The sequence below is a fragment of the Oryzias latipes genome, chromosome 2 (assembly GCF_053564925.1).
Source record: "Oryzias latipes strain Hd-rR chromosome 2, Olatipes_Hd-rR_3.1".
Classification (NCBI taxonomy): Eukaryota; Metazoa; Chordata; class Actinopteri; order Beloniformes; family Adrianichthyidae; genus Oryzias; species Oryzias latipes.
The window spans coordinates 41,358,743-41,380,235 of record NC_136238.1 but is presented as its reverse complement, the minus strand read 5'-3'; the positions used below and the strand labels follow the sequence as shown (position 1 = coordinate 41,380,235).

General features: G+C 41.7%; 1 protein-coding gene across 1 annotated transcript; it reads left to right on the top strand.

Annotated features, from left to right (window-relative positions):
* Positions 1–19,200, top strand: LOC110016784 (protein NLRC3). Its single transcript, XM_078939474.1, has 14 exons — positions 1–104; positions 2,422–2,547; positions 2,666–2,740; positions 5,691–5,810; positions 8,165–8,243; positions 8,405–8,603; positions 8,743–10,531; positions 10,627–10,800; positions 12,404–12,577; positions 13,437–13,610; positions 14,276–14,452; positions 14,943–15,119; positions 16,835–17,008; positions 18,468–19,200. Exons 2-14 carry the CDS (start codon positions 2,474–2,476, stop codon positions 18,487–18,489), a joined length of 3,408 nt encoding a protein of 1,135 aa, XP_078795600.1. The 5' UTR covers positions 1–104; positions 2,422–2,473; the 3' UTR covers positions 18,490–19,200.
* The last annotated feature ends 2,293 nt before the right edge of the window (positions 19,201–21,493 follow it).

Here is a 21,493-nt window from a genome sequence, read left to right as displayed (position 1 = left end):
CCGCCCACCTGTGCTGCCCCGCCCACCTGTGCTGCCCCGCCTCCATCCAGGTGGACTCTTCCTGGTTGTGAGTCAGTGATCTGTGCTGCAGCTGCGTTGACACGGTGAGTGGAGACTCTTCTTCCTCTTCATCTCTTTGCAGAAACTGAAGTGAGTTTGTTTCTGGAACTTTGTCTTCACTAACTTGACTGTTTGTTTCTGAATGTTTGGAGAAGATCTTCTTCTTTCTCTGCAAACTCTCATCACTCTGCTGTTTCCAAAGCTTCATCATTGTTTATTACTGATCAACAACATGGAGGACTCTTCTTCATCAAGTCAACAACAATCAGCTGATGCTTGTTGTGTTTTTTCATTTCTGACTCCAAACCTTCCTGTTCTCCTCCATCCAAGTCTGTGTGAGAATTCATTACTAAAGTAATAGATTACAGTTCCAGGTAACTGTGTAACAGTAGAGTAATATTTCCTCATTCCATGTTCAGGAACTCTAACAACCTAGAATAGAAATGTTTGTAGTAGAGACCATGAGGCGTTAGTGGATGAAAACAAAGATTTATCTGCTTTTCTTCTCCAACTATGAATTCTATTTTTCATATAATCTTAAATAATTGTGTTTAATCTGCTATTAGTCTTCAATGAGCCTAAACTCTGGTTGTTGTGTTTCTTGTTTTTAGCACAGAGTTGTTTGTCTAGTTTTTCTAGTTCTGTCATTTGAACTTTATGACAGAGTATTGGAGCCTCCATCAAAATAAAAAATAAATACATTTACTAGAATAAAGGAATAATTTTATGAGAATAAACTCTTAGGATTGTGGGTAAAAGAGCCCATAATTTACAATAATAAAGTTATAATTGTATAAGTTATTGAGAATGAAAGTCTTCCATTTATAAATCAATAGTCTGTTTACTAGAAAAGTCTGGGTAACAAAAAGGAACCAGTATGGTGAGAGACGTAGAGAACATCGTCTTTCATTCAGAATCTCTTTCACTAATAAAGAAATATTTAGTCTTTTAGTGAGTCGACATTGTTTTAGTATAAGTTTGAGGACATTGAAGAGAATTTCAGGACACTGGACGTCTTCAGAAGAAGATTGTTGACCCACAGGAAGTAGATTTCTGGCAGAACCGTTTACGCCGTCTGCAGTATAGCTGCTTATAACCCTGGCATAATAGGCTTTATGCCAGGGTTACACAATCAACTCTATTTTTAGAAAAGCATGCCTGTTTCCTTGGTAAATTATGACCTTTTTCATAATTATACGACTTTATCTTTTTAGTATTTCTATTTTTTCTCATAAATATATTCTTTCAAATGTATTGTTCTATTTTTAATCCGGTACCACTACTTCTTGGTAAAACCTGCTTTAATGAAACAGCTTTTTTCTGAGGTTTACAGTCCTGTAGTTCTGTTTGCACTTTTTTCTAAAGGTGGATTCAGTCTGGAAAAGTCTGTTGGAAGAAGACTTTTCAGCTGTGTTAAAATAAACGTAACACATAAAACTTAGACACGTTTTTCTGTCTGATAATCCAACAATCACTGCTTTATATTTGTCCGCAGCTCATCGGTTCCTTCAATACTAATCTGTTTAGGTCACATGACCATCGGCTACGGTGGCCATTTTGGTTCAGTTTTCCACTCTGAGGATGGATTGTATTCAGACTGGGGAATCTCAGAGCGAACCGAAGCTCAGTCTGATTGTAAATGAACAGAGACCACCTCCAAAGATGGATCAGAGAGCGGTTCCTGGTTCCAGTCCAGGATCCACTTGGGTTTATTCAGACTGAATATTTGTGGAAACAAACTCTGGTTCACTTTAAACAAATGTGTCCAGTCTGAAAACACCTAAGTTTTCTTTTTATGGACTAGACTCACTGAAGCTGAATTCTGATCCTCAGATTGTGTTTACATTGTTTTCTCTTTACCAGAAATAAACTTTATTATCAGAAATCTTCATGAAACCAAATCCTCCTTCATAGAAATGAGAACAACTTGGTGGTAAATTTGTCTCTTCGATAGTTTTTCTTCTGCAGCTGTTCTAAAGAAAAGAACTAAAAAGTAACTCAGTACTCATGTTACAGCTTTCAGAGAGTAACATTGTGAAGTAATGGATTACTTTAGAACAAGTAACCTGTAATGTTTTCCAGTTTAGAGGTTCAACAGTGGAATCAAAGTCTCTGTTGGAGCTTTGAGAGGAAGAATTCATGTCTTTCTTTCTTTTCTCCTCATTCTTTGATTTCTGTCTGTTTTTCTTGATGCTTCATGTTTCCTGAAGTGTAGAAACAGGAAGTTTGTTGTTTCTTTGTCAAAGTGACTGAATGGAAATGTTGCTGCTGCAGCTCCATGTCTCCACCTGGTGGAGGGAGAGCAGAAGTGCAGCAGCTGATGGCAGCTTCCTCTGATGATGATGAGGGTTTCCTCTGCAGGTGAAGGAGGAAGGTGTGTGTGAGCTGATGTGGATCCAGTGAATCCAGCAGCATGGATCAGTGGGAGGAACCACAGGAGGGAGCCCCTCCCTCTGAAAGCAGAGATGGTAACCATGACAACCAGAGGTGAGATGAACATCTCCAACTGTCCATGATCTTCTCCCTGTCAGAGCTCAGGACTCACACCAGCAACCTTCATTCTTTACGGGAACCAACCTGGACCTGAACCTGAATCTGGATCCAGCTGGAAGTCCAACAGAAGTCAAAAGTCAATGGATCTTCCTCTCAACTTCAAAGACATCCATTCAGCAGTGGAACAGTGAGTGTTTGTCAGAGTTTTTGGAGGCTGGATTCTAGTTCAGATGATCAACAGTTTTCAGATGAAGGACTTGAGGTCTGGTTCAGTTCTGGATCTCTCTGATCAGACTCACTTGGAGCATCATGTGTGTGATGAGATCTTTTCAGTTGAGTCTTCTGAGAGTCTCTGAGAGACATCAGAGATGTTGGAGAAGAAAACATGTTGACTGCTGACTCTGACTGACAGCAGCTCCAGTCTGATTCCAACCAAATCAGGAGAAAAGTTCCAGTTTTCTCTGGATTTGGGAGATTTTCAGGTTGAAAACGTCTGAGTTTGGTTTCATAGTGTGGCTGATTTCTCCAAGTCTGTCAAAGTCTGACAAAGTTGACCACACCCACAAAGGGAGCATCCAACAAGTCTCCCGCAGACTTTGCTGCTTTGTGCCCAATATTGTTGTCTGGATTGAGTTACGAATTAAATAAATGGTTCATACTGGTCAATATTTAATACTAATGTGCCGAGCGTCTGACTGAGTCATGGGAGGTGAAACTGAGCGGCTGAGCGTGCTACGTGAGGTATTTAATGGCGACGCACGCACTTAATTCAGGAAAAAAAAACACTGGCAAATAGTCAGGGCAAAAACGTTACTTTTATGCTATGCTCCTCTAGGTCCCCCTAGACATGAAAATGGGCATAATAGTTGTTAATGTGTACATGGAACTTGAATTTGTAAATATTTGTTGCTATTATTGTGTATGTTTGAGGTTTTTACCTATTGACTGCTGACTTATTAAATGGAAATTAAATAAATATAGGAAAATGATTTCAAGTGGCAGTCTGAGTAAATCAATCTTCAATGTTGGATGATCAGCCCTTTTGAAGGGTGGGAAAATGTTGGGTTAAAACAACCTGCAACATCAGAATAACTACATAAGGAAAGAAAGACAACAGACCAAAGGTACCTTTTACGAGGAGAGCAAACAGAGATCATACCCAGTAACAATCTCTCTCCGCTCTGGCGCATATTCTGTTGCCTCTTCTTTTATTAAGTTTGTTGGGTTTTCCCTAATTTACATATGCGCTGAGCTCTAAGGAGGGGAAACGGATAAAACACAGCTGTAGTGCCATCAGAAAACATCAATCGCAACATGTCTGTCTTTTCACAGTCTTCCCACATCATCTCTGGAACTGCAAAGCCTTTTCTCATGGATAACTGACACAGAGCGTCCTTTGGTTTCGGTCTTGTCACAGATAACACATAGTTCTCATGCTGATGCTGGGAAGACGTTAAGATAGTCAGTCTCCTCCCAAGAGTTTCACCTTCACTTTCCTGTGAAAAAAACTTGAACACAGACACTTCTGCATGCATGATTATATTACCTGTATAGCTAGGTAATGCATAAAAGCAAATATGAGATAATACATACATTATTCCCAAAGAAAAGCACATCAAAAAATTAGGAAATACTTGACAAATACTCCCCCAACGTTTAGCTCTAACCTTAATAAGACATTGCTGAACAACCACACTTTAACAGAATTATCTACAACAATCCAGTCCTGAATCTTGTAGTCAGTGGATGTATATGAAGGGAAACAGGTAGTCACTGTGCTGTTTGCTGACATGCTGTGTACCACACACAACATGGACCAGGAAGCAAAGGTAAGACTTGTTCCAGGAAGCAATGTCTAATCTGGAATTGTTCATCTGTGATTGACCTGCAATGAGAATTTCAACAAGCAGAAGAAGGAGCAAAGATGAACCATGAAAAAACTATTTTTCAAAAAGTACTAATGGAGACATTTGCTGTGAGAGGATTCTGTCAGTTTTCTAGGTTTCTGTTCATTTAATAAACTAAAATATAATTTAAACACATCTCTAAAAGTATCAATATTAGGGTTTATTGCCTCCATTTACTGCAGTGAATCAGACATTTTGACCAAAGTATAACCAAAACACATCTATGTCATCTATATAGAATTTTAGGTCAGAAATGTTAAAACAGGACAATGAGTTGATGATTAAAAGTCATTCATCCTCTAATCAGTTTTGTCCCTTTTGGGGTCACAGGACTGCAGGAGCCTATCCAGGCAACTTGCGGGCCAAGGCAGGGTTGACATCCTGGACAGGTAGTCAATCTGTCGCAGGGCCACAATCACACAACCATTCACTCTCACATTCTCACCTAGGGACAATTTAGAGTAACCAATTAACCCATTAAGCATGTTTTTGGACGATGGGAGGAAGCCGGAGACCGCAGAGAAAACCCACGCATGCACTGGGAAAACATGCAAACTTCATACAGAAAGGTCTCCGATTAGTGTTCTGTTTCAGGTCCCCCAACTGGAACTGGAAGCGGGGGCCTTCTTGCTGTGAGGCAAGAACGCTAAACACTCTGCCACCGTAGAGCCCTGATTAAAAGTCATTCATACAAATTATACTTGTAGAACGGATAGTGGACACATTTTTTTTAATTAATCGGTCACGATGGCAAGGATCGTTTACAGGTGACGAACTGTCTCACCTGCCCCCCTGACTGCACATTCCTGCTGAGACATGTTTAAATAAGGGACAACCGAACCGATCCCAAAGCAAATTTCACCCGGTAATTTATAATCAAAACTGCCCAATCTGGCAACACTGGTGATCGGCAAGGCAGCTGAGGTGCTGCATGACGGGATCTGTTGGAAATTTGTTACCAAAGCTACACATCTGGATCTGGATCCAGCATCAAAGCTATCCATTCAGCAGTGCAACTGTAAGTGTTTGTCAGAGTTTTTGGAGGCTGGATTCTATTCAGATGATCAAAAGTTTTCAGATGAAGGACTTGAGGTCTGGTTCAGTTCTGTGTGTGATGAGATCTTTTCAGTTGAGTCTTCTGAGAGTCTCTGAGAGCAGAGATGTTTGAGAAGAAGACATGTTGACTGCTGACTCTGACTGACAGCAACTCTGATGCTTTTGTGTTTGCAGAGGTCAACAGGTCACACAGAGAGTCCAGTCTGCAGACTCCAGCTGTGGATCCATGAAGAGTGACCAATCCAAACGTGACCCTATATTCTTCAGAACTGAACCAGGATCTTCAGACTCAAAGTATGAACCAGTTTCTTTTTTTTAATTACTTGAAACAGGGGCCTTTTTGTGTGAGGCAAGAGGGCTAACCCAATAACCCAATCTGGCAACACTGGTGTTTGGCAAGGTGGCTGAAGCGCTGCATGATGAAATCTGTAGTTAATTTGTTACCAGCACTACATATCGCCAAGCGACAAATACCAACACTAAAACATTATCTTGGGGGCTGGATATAATTACACGGTGGACTGGATGTGGCCCACTGGCCTTGACTTTGACAAGTGTGGAATGAAGGAGTCTTGATAAAGTGAATCAGAGAAGAAGGTACGAACAAACCTTCTGAAAGTTGAACCAAAGATACTTTTTGTCCATAAATTACATGACGGTCAAAAGATTATAGTTCAGTCAAATAAATATTTTCCTTAGAATGTCACTGTTCAACCAGTTTTTGATTTTATATATAGATATTATATTTTCTACCAATCAAATTGTTCTATTAATACAAAAAATTTTGTTGAAGAAGCTAATGAGGCTCATGGATCCTCCTTAATCTAGTTTTCTAGGTGATGTCAGCAGTTGGTCTGGTAGTGTTCCTGTTGTGTGTGTGTGTGTGTGTGTGTGGGTGTGTGTGTGTGTGTGCGCGTGTGTGCGTGCGCGCGCAGTTCCATGTGTTTTTTGTTGTGTGACATTAACAAATGTCCAAATGTTTTCAATTGTCCTGACTTCATTTACAGTGAGAATGATATATAAATTATATATATCCAGCGTTCGACATAAGCGGTTATCTGGTTGTCCGAGACAACCAGATGGAGGACAAACAAAATGAACCTGATGGTTGTCCGTGTGACAACCTGGTCTTTTATTCAACATTTTGGTATTTTTTGACTATTTTTCAAGTTTCAAGGGTTAGTTCTTGGCAACCTCTGAATTGAGACTTACGCACCAAATTCTTTCCACCGACAAAAAAGTGTGTGCATGCTAGCAAAGCCTTTCTGTTTGTACATGTGCACTTTCAATAAAGATTATTCAAATGTGTTGAACGGCACCTGACGCGACCGCTAGAGGTCTCTAAAAACATGCAAAAACATTTAAAACACATTCATTAACACTATAACTTTTAATCATTACAGAACAGACTGACATGAGCTGAAAAAATACTTTTTCCATGGGATTGATATGATATTTTACATTTTTACAACAGTCTTTGTATTTTATATTCTTTAAGAAACATTTGTCAAAAACAAAGAAAAAAAGAAAGAAAAGAAATATTTAAACCTGTGTAAAGATACTAGTTATACGGGAGCCGGTTTAGCTCGTGCTGGTTTGCGGCGCCTTCCGTCCGTGAAACCAGGGTTCGACTCCGGGCTGCTCCCTGTTCCCTTCTCTACCTCTGTGCCGGTTCCAAGCCCGGTTTGAGAAGGTTGCGTCAGGAAGGGCATCCGGCGTAAAACATTGCCAAATTTACCATGCGACTTGTTCACTGTGGCGACCCCGGATGGGAGAAGCCGAAAGTGGAAGAAGTAAAGATACTAGTTATAAAGATATTAGTTTAAAGTTTTTGGCAAAATTTTGTGTAACCAGATGCTTCAATATTTAGTAAAATGTTTGTTTTTAATATTTAAAGAGTTTTTTAAATGTCCACCATAAGAGGCAGTTGATATTAAATGTATAGAAGAAATGAAGATGTAAGTACTGACATGTGAGTGGGTTTCGTTGTTGTTGAATATTGGTATCGAAGGGCAACCAAAAATTTGGGCGGACAACAAAGTTTACTTGCCATTTTTCCCCTTTATTTAACGCGGATTTCAGATGTTCCACCAATCCTTAGCTACTTCAGAACATTTTTACACTAAATATTTAAACATAATATTTTTCCAGATCTTAACTTCAAGACATTTTTTCTAACGGGACCTCTTTAAATTTTAGTTGAAGACCCCCCAGGGGGAATCAGCCCCCACCAATGCAATGTCATGTGTAAATTTATGGAAATCTAATTTCCGCATTCAAAAGCAGCCCGCAGAGCTCATACACCATCCAGAAGCCCCTCCTCTGTTCTCCAAGGAGAGAGTTCTCCATTGTCAGAAAGCTTGCTATGAGTTAAGTAGCCATAAGTCCATAAGTTGGTTTGTTGGGGAGGATGGTCTTAAAAACTGTGCTACAGTCCACAAAGAACATCCCTGTTAGCTCTCCTCTTGCTCTAGTTGGGGCAGAGCATCAAGAAGGGCTGTGTGTTGTTGAATTGGACCATTTTACATTGGAGTGAATGGAAACTGTCTTGTTTGTAGAACATTCTAGCTGTGACATGACTGTAGTTATTTTGGGTTAAATCCACCAGTACAGACAGAATGGATCTGATTGTTGCTGATTCTCCACAGACTGGACCAGCAGAGCTCAGAGACTCCCAGTGGTCCGTCTGTCCAGCAGCATCAAACACAGCTGGACTCCATCTTTCTGGTCTGTACATGAACAACAACTACTTTCCCATCATTCTGTCCACAGTCGTCTCCATGCTGCACTTTGGACACCAGTGGACTGTCAGTGTGTCCAACATGGAGCTGATGTTTGGCTCCATGACTTCACTCTGATTGGCTCATTCATCTGGAATTCTGTTGCAGCTGCTGGAGGACAACATTGTCACTTTTGTCAAGAAGGAGCTGAAGAAGATCCAGAAGCTTCTGAGTCACAGGGATGATGAGGAGGAGATGGAGGATGAAGATGAAAGGCTGAGGAGCAGCAGAGAGTCACTGATGAAGATCACAGTGAACTTCCTGAGGAGAATGAAGCAGGAGGAGCTGGCTGATGGACTGCAGAGCAGTAAGAGGATTTCTCTGAAGGTTTCAGCTGCTGAGAAATGAAGATTTACTGATGTCTGAACACATGGAACCACAGGGATTCAAACCCTCATCATTCAGGGCTGCAGAGAGTTGATTTATTGTTTGTTGTCTTTACTCAGGATCTCCTGCTGTTTGTCGTGATAAAGTCCAATCTGGTCTGAAGAAGAAGTTCCAGTGTTTGTTTGAGGGAATCACTAAAGCAGGAGACCCAACCCTTCTGAATGAGATCTACACGGAGCTCTTCATCACAGAGGGAGGAAGAGGAGAGCTGAATGAAGAACATGAGGTCAGACAGATTGAAGCAGCATCCAGGAAAGCAGACAGAGCAGAAACAAGCATCAGACAAGAAGAGCTCTTCCAACTCCCAGCTGGAAGACCAGAACCAATCAGAACCGTGATGACTAAGGGAGTGGCTGGCATTGGGAAAACAGTCTTAACACAGAAGTTTACTCTGGACTGGGCTGAAGGCAAAGCCCACCAGAACCTCCAATTCACATTTCCATTCACTTTCAGAGAGCTGAATGTGCTGAAAGAGGAGAAGTTCAGCTTGGTGGAACTTGTTCATCACTTCTTCCCTGAAACCAAACAAGTAGGAATCTTCAGCTTTGAAGACTTCCAGGTCCTCTTCATCTTTGATGGTCTGGATGAAAGTCGACTTCTTCTGGACTTCCACAAGACTCGGATCCTGACTGACCCTAGAAAGTCCACCTCAGTGGCTGATCTGCTGACAAACCTCATCAGGGGGAACCTGCTTCCCTCTGCTCGCCTCTGGATAACCACACGACCTGCAGCAGCCAATCAGATCCCTGCTGAGTGTGTTGACATGGTGACAGAGGTCAGAGGGTTCAATCATCCACAGAAGGAGGAGTACTTCAGGAAGAGGTTCAGAGATGAAGAGCAGGCCAGCAGGATCATCTCCCACATCCAGAGATCCAGAAGCCTCCACATCATGTGCCACATCCCAGTCTTCTGCTGGATCACTGCTACAGTTCTGAAGGATCTGCTGAAGAGAAGACGAAGAGGAGAGCTGCCCAAGAGTCTGACTGAGATGTACATCCACTTCCTGGTGGTTCAGGCCAAAGTCAAGAAGGTCAAGTATGATGGAGGAGCTGAGACAGATCCTCACTGGAGTCCAGAGAGCAGGAAGATAATGGAGTCTCTGGGAAAACTTGCTTTTGAGCAGCTGCAGAAAGGAAACCTGATCTTCTATGAATCCGACCTGACAGAGTGTGGCATCGATATCAGAGCAGCCTCAGTGTACTCAGGAGTGTTCACACAGGTCTTTAGAGAGGAGAGAGGCCTGTACCAGGACAAGGTCTTCTGCTTCATCCATCTGAGTGTTCAGGAGTTTCTGGCTGCTCTCCATGTCCACCTGACCTTCATCACCTCTGGACTCAACCTCATGGAGGAAGAACAATCACAGATCTCTCAGCCTGAACAGAGCAGTCCAGTCCAGTTGTACCAGAGTGCTGTGAAGAAGGCCTTACAGAGTCCAAACGGACACCTGGACTTGTTCCTCCGCTTCCTCCTGGGTCTTTCACTGCAGACCAATCAGAGTCTCCTACGAGGTCTGCTGACTCAGACAGGAAGTAGCTCACAGACCAATCAGGAAACAGTCCAGTTCATCAAGAAGAAGATCAGTGAGGATCTGCCTGCAGAGAAAAGCATCAACCTGTTCCACTGTCTGAATGAACTGAATGATGGTTCTCTAGTGGAGCAGATCCAACAGTTCCTGAGGTCAGGACGTCTCTCCACAGAGAAACTGTCTCCTGCTCAGTGGTCTGCTCTGGTCTTCATCTTATTGTCATCAGAAGAAGATCTGGAAGAGTTTGACCTGCAGAAATACTCTCCTTCAGAGGAGGCTCTTCTGAGGCTGCTGCCAGTGATCAAAGCCTCCAACAAAGCTCTGTAAGAACTCTCAGGAAAATCACCTTCAGTCAACAAATGAATCTGATGGAAACATGAAAGATTCAATAACTGCTGTCTGTCTTTGTTTTCTTCAGACTAAAAGGCTGTAATCTGTCAGAGAGAAGCTGTGCAGATCTGTCCTCAGTTCTCAGCTCTCAGTCCTCCAGACTCAGACATCTGGACCTGAGTAACAACAACCTGCAGGATTCAGGAGTGAAGCTACTGTCAGCTGGACTGGAGAGTCCAGACTGTAAACTAGAGACTCTCAGGTCAGTTTCATTTAAATATTGATTCTCTACAAGAAGTTCTGTCTGGTTTCTTCTTTCTCTTGGGAGAAAGTGTCAGATAGATGTCCCTAAAAAAAGAAACAGCAGTAGGTAGAATAAAAACATCAGTTAAATTCAAAACCCCAACTGGGTGTAATCTGATTACCTTTTTTTCTTGCATGTTTTTCCAAACCAGACCAAACAGGAGAACATAAGTCCATCCAGGTGTTGATATCTGGGACAAATTCATGTTCTGTGTTCTTTGAAGAAAACATGAATCAATCTCAGAACGGAAGATTTCAATGGACAAACAGTTGCAGCAGATGTCTGATTCTCAGCCCTGGTTCTAAAACAGACACAAATCTTTGCTGGATTAGAGTGAAGAACCTCTGCAGGTAGTTTATGTATGATGCTGGGGGCAGGGCTACCTGGCCAAAGAAAGGTTTAAACCAGAGGTCACCAACATTTTTGGCATAAAGTGCCAGTTTGACATTTTCTCTGTAACAACTGTGCCATCACCAACAATAATGAGAACTGTACTACAAATAAATAGAAAAAATACAAAAACATTTCCAATAGATATAAAATTTTATGGAATTCACAAACAGCATGTCAAATAACTTTAACAGATTGTAACAACTTTTAAATGGAGGTGAGATAAAGCTTTCAAACTATAAATGCTTTATTTAAGACTGTCTTTTATGATTGAGTGTGAGGGTAAATGAAAGTTGTGTGTCATTGTTGTGCTGCTGCCTCTTGGCCAGGACGCTCTTGCAAAAGAGATTTTTAATCTCAATGAGTTTTTATCCTGGTTAAATAAAGGTGGGAAAAAAAGATTTTGGTATTAACTCAAAAAAGTGCTTTCATAACAATATTGCACAGGGAAATAAATCAAAGTTGAAATGGCAATGTACAGTGCTGGACAAAATTGTTGGTTAGCTAATTATAGTTATATACATTTCCCTCAATTGGACAGTGACATTATTTTCTTGGGTTTTTTTTTTTTTTGGAGTGGTGATCAGCTTTAATATTAAATTTTAAAACTTGTTCATTTTAACATTCAGCAGAGCAGAAGGAAAATGTGGGTTTAATCTGACCCCACCCGTCATCAACAATATAATATACTGTTTTTCCTGGGAGTTGTTTGGGTTTGAATCCTGAGCATGTGGGTGAGGTTTTGGGTTTTGACTCTGTTCATGACGGAGATCCCGGCCAGAGCACTACTTTAAGGCCTGGATGAGGTTGCTGTGGTGCAACGGTAGGCAGTCGGCCCCTAATCGAAAGACATTAAACTCCTCGTTGCCTCTGATGCAAGGTTGGTGCCAAAGTTTGGCAGCAGTGTGTGAATGGGGCTGTGACTGTAAAGCGCTTTTTTTCATGTTCTTGGGTCAAAATCCAAAAGAAATTGCTAAATAGCCCCACTCCCAATGAATGCATAATGTATTTTCATTTACAGGTTGTCACAAAATGTTAGCCCAAAATCTCAACAGAAAATGTCATCTGTCAGTGTCTCATCAGGGCGGGTCCCACCTGACTTAATTTACCAAGTTCCTGGACCTCCAGCTGCCATCACTGCTCCTGAACACACTTTTCTGTCTGATTGCAGGTTGGAGAACTGCAGTTTGACAGAAAACAACTGTGAAGCTCTGGTCTCAGCTCTGAAGAAAAACCCGTCCAATCTGACAGAACTGGACCTGAGCGAGAACAACCTGCAGGATTCAGGAGTTCTTCATCTGTGTGGTTTTCTGGAGAGTCCAGACTGCAGACTGCAGACTCTGAGGTCAGACTCCATGTTTTTCCTACTTGCTGCCGTGCGGTAATTGGGAGGATCTGGCTGCTGTGGCGGGGGTCTTGGTGTGGGCACTCTCCCTCCTTTTTACATTCCATCACCCATTTTAGAAGAACAAAAACACTCACTCGAGCACAGGTGTTAGCTCACCTTTGCACTAATATTTTGCGTGATTGAATGAAACATTTCACTCTAGTTGGTTTTAAGGCATAAGTATGCGTGTGTGAACAGTATTTGTATTGTGTACATGTTGACATGTGAACATTTTTGGAGCTAACAGGTGATTTTATAACATTTGAGTGTGTGTGTGGACAGGCCTCACCCTTAAAGTCCTGTATTACATCTGAACCTTACCGTAATGAGTATAATCATGCAGAAACTTGTTGTCTTAGGCTGCTTCATGGATTTACCCCCGCCCCCCTTTTACGATCACCCTTCTATCCCCCCCTCTCTAATATCCCTCTCTCTTCTTCCCTCCTTTCCTTTTCCGTCCGGTCCAACACAAAAGGTTTTCAAATATGATTAAAATTATTAAAGTTTGGCCTTAATTACAAAAGGGGTTTATTCAGACATACCTTTGGTTTGTATGAAGATTAATAACCCCTGTTGTTAAAATAAAAAATGTCCAACACAAGAGGCCTTCAGCTCTCATCGGTGTTGGACAGCTGTTGGACAGGACAAGTTAAAAAAGTAAAATAAAATAAAAAAAAAAGGTAATCACAATTTTTTTAAATCAACATTTTACCTGATTATGTCATCTGTCAGTGTCTCCCACCTGACTGAATGTACCAAGTTCCTGGACCTCCAGCTATATCCCTGCTCCTGAACACACTTTTCTGTCTGATTGCAGGTTGGAGAACTGCAGTTTGTCAGAGATCAGCTGTGAAGTTCTGGTCTCGGCTCTGAAGAAAAACCCGTCCAATCTGACAGAACTGGACCTGAGTGGGACCAACCTGCAGGATTCAGGAGTTCTTCCTCTGTGTGGTTTTCTGGAGAGTCCAGACTGCAGACTGCAGACTCTGAAGTCAGACTCCATGTTTTTGTTGCCGTCAGATTAATTTGATGAGTACAGATGACTGAGTGATGACATGACTTCATAGGCATGACTTGGAAAAAAAGTTCAGTGCTCTGTCTTGTGGGGTCCAGATGACCCCACTCCCAATGTTGAAGTGCCTAGGATAGCACAAGGGTTAACAGGGTGCTGTCTAGTTTAGCTTTGCTGTTGGAAAATTTTTCAATGTCACTTTTCCAAGTTTTCATGAATTAGCAACTTTCTTTTCTCGAATCTTCATCCCCTGTAAAATACCTGCTGGGGGTTTCAACTGTCTTTGTTCACTTGATTTTGTGTCTGATCCATTGAAGTGTGATTTTTAATGATTTTCCTATGTAGGTTTTTCTAACCCATTATTCAAAGTGATCTTCAATTCTAAATGAACAATTCACTTGACAGTGTGATCATGTCATTTGAAAGCGTTTTTTTTATAATTTAAGATACAAGATGAACAAGTACCCCCATACAATGCATAATGCATTCTCACAGGTCGTTACAATTTTTCATCCCAAAATCTCAACAGAAAATGTCATCTGTCAGTCTGTCATCAGGGCGGGTCCCACCTGACTGAATGGACCAAGTTCATGGACCTCCGGCTGTATCACTGCTCCTGAACACACTTTTCTGTCTGGTTTCAGGTTGGAGAACTGCAGTTTGTCAGAGATCAGCTGTGAAGTTCTGGTCTCAGCTCTGAAGAAAAACCCGTCCAATCTGACAGAACTGGACCTGAGCTGGAACAAGAACCTGCAGGATTCAGGAGTTCTTCATCTGTGTGGTTTTCTGGAGAGTCCAAACTGCAGACTGCAGACTCTGAGGTCAGACTCCATGTTTGTCCTACCTGCTGCCGTGCAGGTATTGGGGGGGGGGGGGGGGGGGGGGGGTCTGGCTGCCGCTGCAGCGGGGGTTTTGAAGTGGGGATAACTGGGCTCTCTCCCTCCTTTTCACATTCCTTCACCCATTTTAGAAGAACAAACACTCACTCGAGCACAGGTGTTGGTTCACGTTTGCACTAATATTTTGCGTGATTGAATGAAATATTTTACTCTAGGTGGTTTGAAGACATGACCATGCCTGTGTGAACAGTATTTGTATTGTGTACACGTTGACATGACTGTATGACTACAGAATTATGACACCCCCCCCCATTCCCACATTGCCGCATGCTGCTGCTGACTACACTCTCTGCGACTCTCTGGCTCCTTTTTTCTTATTTTCACATAGATGAATAACGGGTGTGCACAACTCAAGTTCCTGGACCTCCAGCTGCATCACTGCTCCTAAAAACACTTATCTGTCTGGTTTCAGGTTGAAGGAGTGCAGTTTGTCAAAAACCAGTGGTGAAGCTCTGGTCTCAGCTCTGAAGAAAAAAACGTCCAATCTGACAGAACTGGACCTGAGCTACAACAAGAACCTGCAGGATTCAGGAGTTCTTCATCTGTGTGGTTTTCTGGAGAGTCCAGACTGCAGACTGCAGACTCTGAGGTCAGACTCCATGTTTCAGTTGTGTTCAGATCAATATGATGACAAATTTGTGTTGACCCACAGTGAGCAGAAATGTCCAGATTCTGATCTGCAGCAGCATCTTCCTGCAGCTGCTTGTTCTCTTCAATGATCTGCAGAAGAAATTTTCTTTTTGCAACATAGGACATAAATTTTATGTGCAAATTGCGCTTGACATAAACAGACAAGTTATTTAAATGAAGTATGTGGAGGGAGGAAAGTAGGGGGATTAGGCAATCCACAGCACACGTCCACAGCACACGTCTGTCCAGAACCAGGGCTAGTAATCCGTACGGATCAAAGATAATGTACCCCTACTGGCTTCTTTCTTATTATGTCTGTAGTAAAAGACAAATTCAATTTCAGACATCATTTACTTTTGGAAATGTTTGAAGTTAAGTTTAAATAGAAGAAATTTAAAAAAAAATCAAATGAACAGCATTAAGGTGAAATGGCTAAGAGACATTTACAGTCATATTAAATAATTTAATCTCGCAAAAATAAATAAGACATGTTTGTTGAAGTTACATTTTTGATTTAGACAAAAGAAAAACAAATTCAATCTGTTCACTTTGTGTGAAGTTACAGTACAATTAAACTGCATAATGTTGGTCTTTTGTCTAAAATGTGTCAGGCATGCTGTGGTTATATAATTATTCAAAAATGGCTCTGGCACAAACAACATTTAAGAAAAATATTATGTAAAAATGTCATTTTATTTGGTTTTTGTGAGGTTTACATTGATTGAATTCAATCATTGTAGTCAAAGCAATAAATAATTTACAGATTTATCAAACTCATTACAGAAATGATGAAATAGATAGATTAAAAAAATAAAAAAAACACTTAAATCCAATTTGCTTGATTTAGTATAGTGATCATTAACTAAAGTCAAGTACAGTTTGATTTAGTGCTTTAACAAAATATAGAATTTTCATAAACTGTTAAGAAAAAACAACTACCAGGGTAAATTTCAACTAAATTAGTTGAAAAATAATTATAGAAAAGTTTCACCACTTTTAGGAAAAACAGCTGCAACTTCAAATTTTCTGTGCCTCAATTACTAAAAAAAAATGCATGTGTGATCGTGGAGAGACTGTAGTTCAATACAGGCTGCAGAGTTTCTCTTTTTTCATTTTTGGTTAACCCTTGTGCTATCCTAGGCACTTTAACATTGGGAGTTGGGTCATCTAGACCCACTAGACAGTGCTCTGAACCTTTTTTCTTCAATGATTTGTGATCTTCACTGGTGTCCATGGATTACATGAAATCTTTCCACCTTTATCCACCTTTGTCATGGTAGGGAGAACACATCAATGGAAGGGGGGGGGGGTCATCTGGACCCCATAGGATAGCGCAAGGGTTAATGGTGTGCCGCAAGATATTTGTCAAGGAAAAAAAAGTGTACCTTGGTTTAAAAAAAGGTTTAGAAACACTCGTTTCGATGCAGCCACAGGTTGATGTTTACTTTCACACATCTGGACTTCTTTCCTGAAGCAGCTGCATGTTGTCCTGAATGTTCCTGAATGTTCTTCTTCTCTGCTTCTGCTGGACTCTTCTGATCTGCTGCTGTTGCTTCACATCTTTGGACTTTTTCTAAACTTTCTGATCTTCTTCAGCTCTGAACTCTTTAGAGGAAGTGAAGGATGAAAAACATGAACTTTGTCTTTAAACTCAACTCTTTGTTCTGGATTCAGGTTTGGGTTCTGCAGTTTGTCAAAGACCAGCTGTGCTGCTCTGGTCTCAGCTCTGAAGTCCAACCCGTCCCATCTGACAGAACTGGACCTGAGCTACAACAACCTTTATCCTAAAGAAGTTCAGCAGCTCCAGGATCTGGTGGAGAGTCCAAACTCCAAACTGCAGACTCTGAGGTCAGTAGAGGGTTGGAGTCAGTCCAGCTGCTTCCAGATGTTTGGTCCTAAAGTTAGTCTGAGAGCAAAGATGCAGAGTTTCCTGTGAAGCTGCAGCTTCTCAGTGAAGCTCTGAGGAGAATGATGACAGGCTTCAGGACAACAGTCAGCCAATCAGAGCAGCAGAAGCTCCAACAGGTGAAGATGACAGGAAGCTGCTGCTCTGAACAGGACTGAAGCTCCTGCTGCTCTTTCTGCTGCTGTGCTGCATCACTAGCCGTGTTTACATGGGCAAAAGTAATCGGAAAGAACGCCTGATCGGAAAGAAAATGCGTCATGTAAACGCGCCGTTCGGAATACTCTGCCCCTATCAGACACATTCGGATCAGAATTTCTTTCCGATCGAGATAGGTGGGTTATACCGATCGTTTATCCGATCGTGGAGCATGTAAACGGTCATTCCGATCGTGTGTCACTGCTGCTCTGGGTTACGTCACGCATAGATGGTGTGTGGCTCTGCGTAGCCCCGTGAAAAGCGCCGCTCCGCTCTCGCCCCGCTGGCTCTCCCCTCTCTTTCCCCCCGCACGAGGGAGATACGGGGCAGGAGCGCTTCGTGCCCCCCGACGCTCACTCGGTCCACTGGCACCCGAGTGAACAGAGGAGCTGGATTAATAATTTTGTGTCCGAGGGGGGAGGATGCTTTGTTACGTGTGCGTTTTGTTGTTTTGTTATGTGTGGGAGAATCTAGACTGCGAGCCGCCCCGCCGCTCTGGGTTAGCGGCTGCAGGACTCAGGAGGAACCGTGTTCGAACAGAGCTTTGGCCGCTAGCTCACAGAGTGGCTTTGGGGCGGTCTGTGTGAACTTTTCAGAGCAGAAATAAATGTCGCGTGGTGTCACGTGGATTTGTGTTTCCAGTTGTGTCCCGACAAAATAAAGGCTGATGTTATTTCCATACATTTGTGTGCGCTAAGATGCAGATTGATGCGTTTCTCGCACAGTCTTGGATTTTGTGTCCATCAAGGCTAATGTTGTTAGCCCGTGTTAGCATGTCATAAGCCTTCTTCCAGCTCTGTTTCATTCACAAAACAGCACTGATCACACGGATTAAATATAACGATGAGCGAAGAGGCGCTTCATAATATTCATGAAATTAATAAAAGCACGTTTGGAAGATCGTCTCGTATTACGGAGCTGCAGCACATGCTGTGTCTGTGGCAGCACTTTGTTTACAACGGGACCTATTTCCTAATCCAGGTGATTTTACACTACTGCGCATGCCCAAATGATTCATTCCGACTGAAAGTGTGAGCCATGGGAACGTTTGTTCTAATCGGAAAAAGGTTTTCTGTGCCCATGTGCACGGGTGAATTTTAACCCGACCATTGATCCGATCAAGATATTCTGCCCATGTAACCGCGGCTACTGACTGACAGACCAGGATCAGGAGACACTCCTCCTGTGTTTTTTGTCTCTTTGCAGATGGAAGGGCTGGTCAGTCTGATGTTCCTCCTGGAGGAGCAGCAGCAGCAACAGCAGCTGCTCTGCAGAGATGTGACTGGATGGTGTTCCATCTGATGGGGAACTGCACTTCCTCTTCTCATTCTAACTTGGAGTGTTGATCTGAAACATGGGTTGGATTCAGATGTTCAGCAGCTTCAGGATCTGGATTAGTCATGAATTGATTTGGAAAATATAAATACATATGCATACATCCACATTAATATATTCAGTTGTAATAAATCACAATCAAGACATTTTAGCACTTATATATACAGTCCATTTAAGACACATTTAAACCATTAAATATTAGGTTAGTCAAAAGAAAAATAATAAATTGCTTCAAAAGGAGAGGGAGAAAGCAAACACGTAATCCCAATCCCATCATGCTCTGCTGATTTAAAAAAAATATATTTTTCCATAATTATCCGGTTTCTAACTTCTGATCAGTTATTTATATTTTACAATCACAAACACATCATAAAGGTTAAATTAGTATTAATATAATTTAAATGACAAATAAAGTACATATAATTATGTAAAAAGGCACAAAATTACTTCAGAAATCATAACATATTACAAATTAAGTGATAAAATTATTACATTATGTTAAAAATTATTGTATTATTTGTTAAATTATTACTTGTGTAAATTGTTGTAATCAGTAATCTCTCATTATGGAGTAATTAAATAAAATGGTTTCACTTACCAAAAAGTGAGCAGTGACTCTGTTTTTAAAGCTGGGAAAAAATAACTAACATTTTCTTTCAAAACCATCAATAACATTGCAGTCAACCACTTCCTGTAAACAAATCTACCAACAAGCATTTGCTCTAAATCAGTGTTCAATGACTCACCGTCACAGTTGAAGCAGAAAACCAGAACAGGACTAAACCAAAACCATTTCCATCCCGACTAAATCCCTTTTAAAGGAGCTTCAACCAGACTGGACCATCCCAGAAATCTGGATTTTACAAGCCATCACGTCAAAAAGGAAAAACCACAGCTGGAACAATGAGCACAAAGACCGAAATAAAATGCCTCTTACCTGTCGCAGCTTCACCTGGAAAAGAACCTGTACACAAACTGATCCAATCCCAATAGAGCAGTGTTTTTCAACCAGTGTGCCACGGCACACTAGTTGAAAAACTAGTGTGCTGTGGGAGATGGCCAGGTGTGCCGTGGAAAATTGCCCTCATTAACTGATCTAAAAACATTTCCCATCTCCAGGATTTCAGCTCTGTGTTCATCCAAACAGGCCCTGATAAAACACTCAGGAGTTAGGAATATAAAAGATTGTAAAATACTTTTTCTTTGCGTTTATTTTATTTTATTAAAGACACTTTGATAAGAATGACGGTACCGCGATTCAGCTGCAGCTCCGGCTATATTTTGGAAAAGTCCCGCCCTTTAACTGTCTCCACCAATCATTCTTGCGGAGCTTAATCACATGTCATCAGTCTGACCAATCAGAAGTGGTTAAAGTCTTCACTTCCTTGTCCCGATTTAGCTCGTAAAGTCGCTCAGTTCTAACAAAAATACCAGCTAAAGCTCGTCTTTAACGGTGTAGCTTCCCACAGAATCCGGTATCAGACCGTGGAACAAGTGAACAAAACAATGAAGCTCCGACAAGCTCCGCCGGCCGTTTAATGCACTACATCTCCCATGATGCATTGGGTTGTGAGAGTGACAGCGCACAAGGAGATCTGTTGTTAAACGTCTTGAAACCAACGAACACACATCAAACTGTTTTTAAATTGTCTAACTTAACTTTTATTGCATCTTTTAGAAAAACAGCAGCAGTTTCCAGCTTTTTCTGCAACAATTATCTCAAAAATGCATGTGAGATTGTGGAGGGGCTGTAGATCAATACAGACTGAGTTTCTCCTTTTTTTTTCATTTTTGGATGCTGGTGTGCCGCAGGATTTATTTTAAGGTTAAAGTGTGCCGTGGCTCAGAAAAGGTTGAAAAACACTGCAATAGAGAACCCCAACAATGGTGTTAAAATGACCAAGGAGATGCAGAAAAAGACAGATTCTCCCAGCATAACCCAGAATTTTCGCTGGTCCGTCTGCGGTGCATCTCCATTACGTTGTATGGGGAGTCTGTCTCACGCCAGTCAGTTTACATTGACCACATTGGTTCGTCCTGCCACCCTTGTGTCGAGTAGTTTGTCCCGTTCTCTTTGCTCATCCAAAACTGAAGCAATCAGGCCCTATCCCCTCAACTTCCACACAATCCTTGTGAAATACATGTTTTATGTCATAAATGGTTTTATTTTCTCTTCCTCCAAAAGTAAATTGTCGTAATTTGTGGGGACCGGATGTTATCTCCGGTGCCAACGTGAGCTATCGCATGGACAAGTCACTTTAAATTCAAAATACGTTATATTTTTAAAGTACAATTAAAGTGTTTTTCTTTTGAAACCCTGTCTCATTTCCGGTTCCCCGGGTTTTTGCAGCCAAATTGACAGGTGAACGGACTGGAAACAGAACTCCTGCGTAAAGCTTGCGTTGTGGAGGGACGGACTTGGAACACAGACATGACAGAGACGATATGAACATTCTTGATTTATGAACATTCTGTTTTATGTATCAAAGCAGCAGAGACGCACCGCGAATGAACCGGTGGAAATTAGTCTTTAGACTTCCAAACCACAGAGTCATCCTTTCACGAACCAAGAACTCCTTCACTGATTCAGCTCCAGACCAACAACAACCTTTGCTAGTCCTGTTAGCAGCTGCTGGTCAGAGAACAGCCTTCAAACTACAGACCTACAGTTCTTCATCAGGGTCATTCAGGAGAAGCAGCAACGCTTTCCTGAAGATCTGGGGCCTCATTTAGAAACGTTGCGTACGCACAAAAGAAGGCGTACGCCACTTTCTACGCAATAATTGAGATTTATAAAAAGCAAACTTGACGGGAAAATGTGCGGTCCTTGATCAAGCTCTGACCCAGGCGTACGTACAAAAACGGGTCAAATGAGAAACGGCTACACCGTCGGCAGA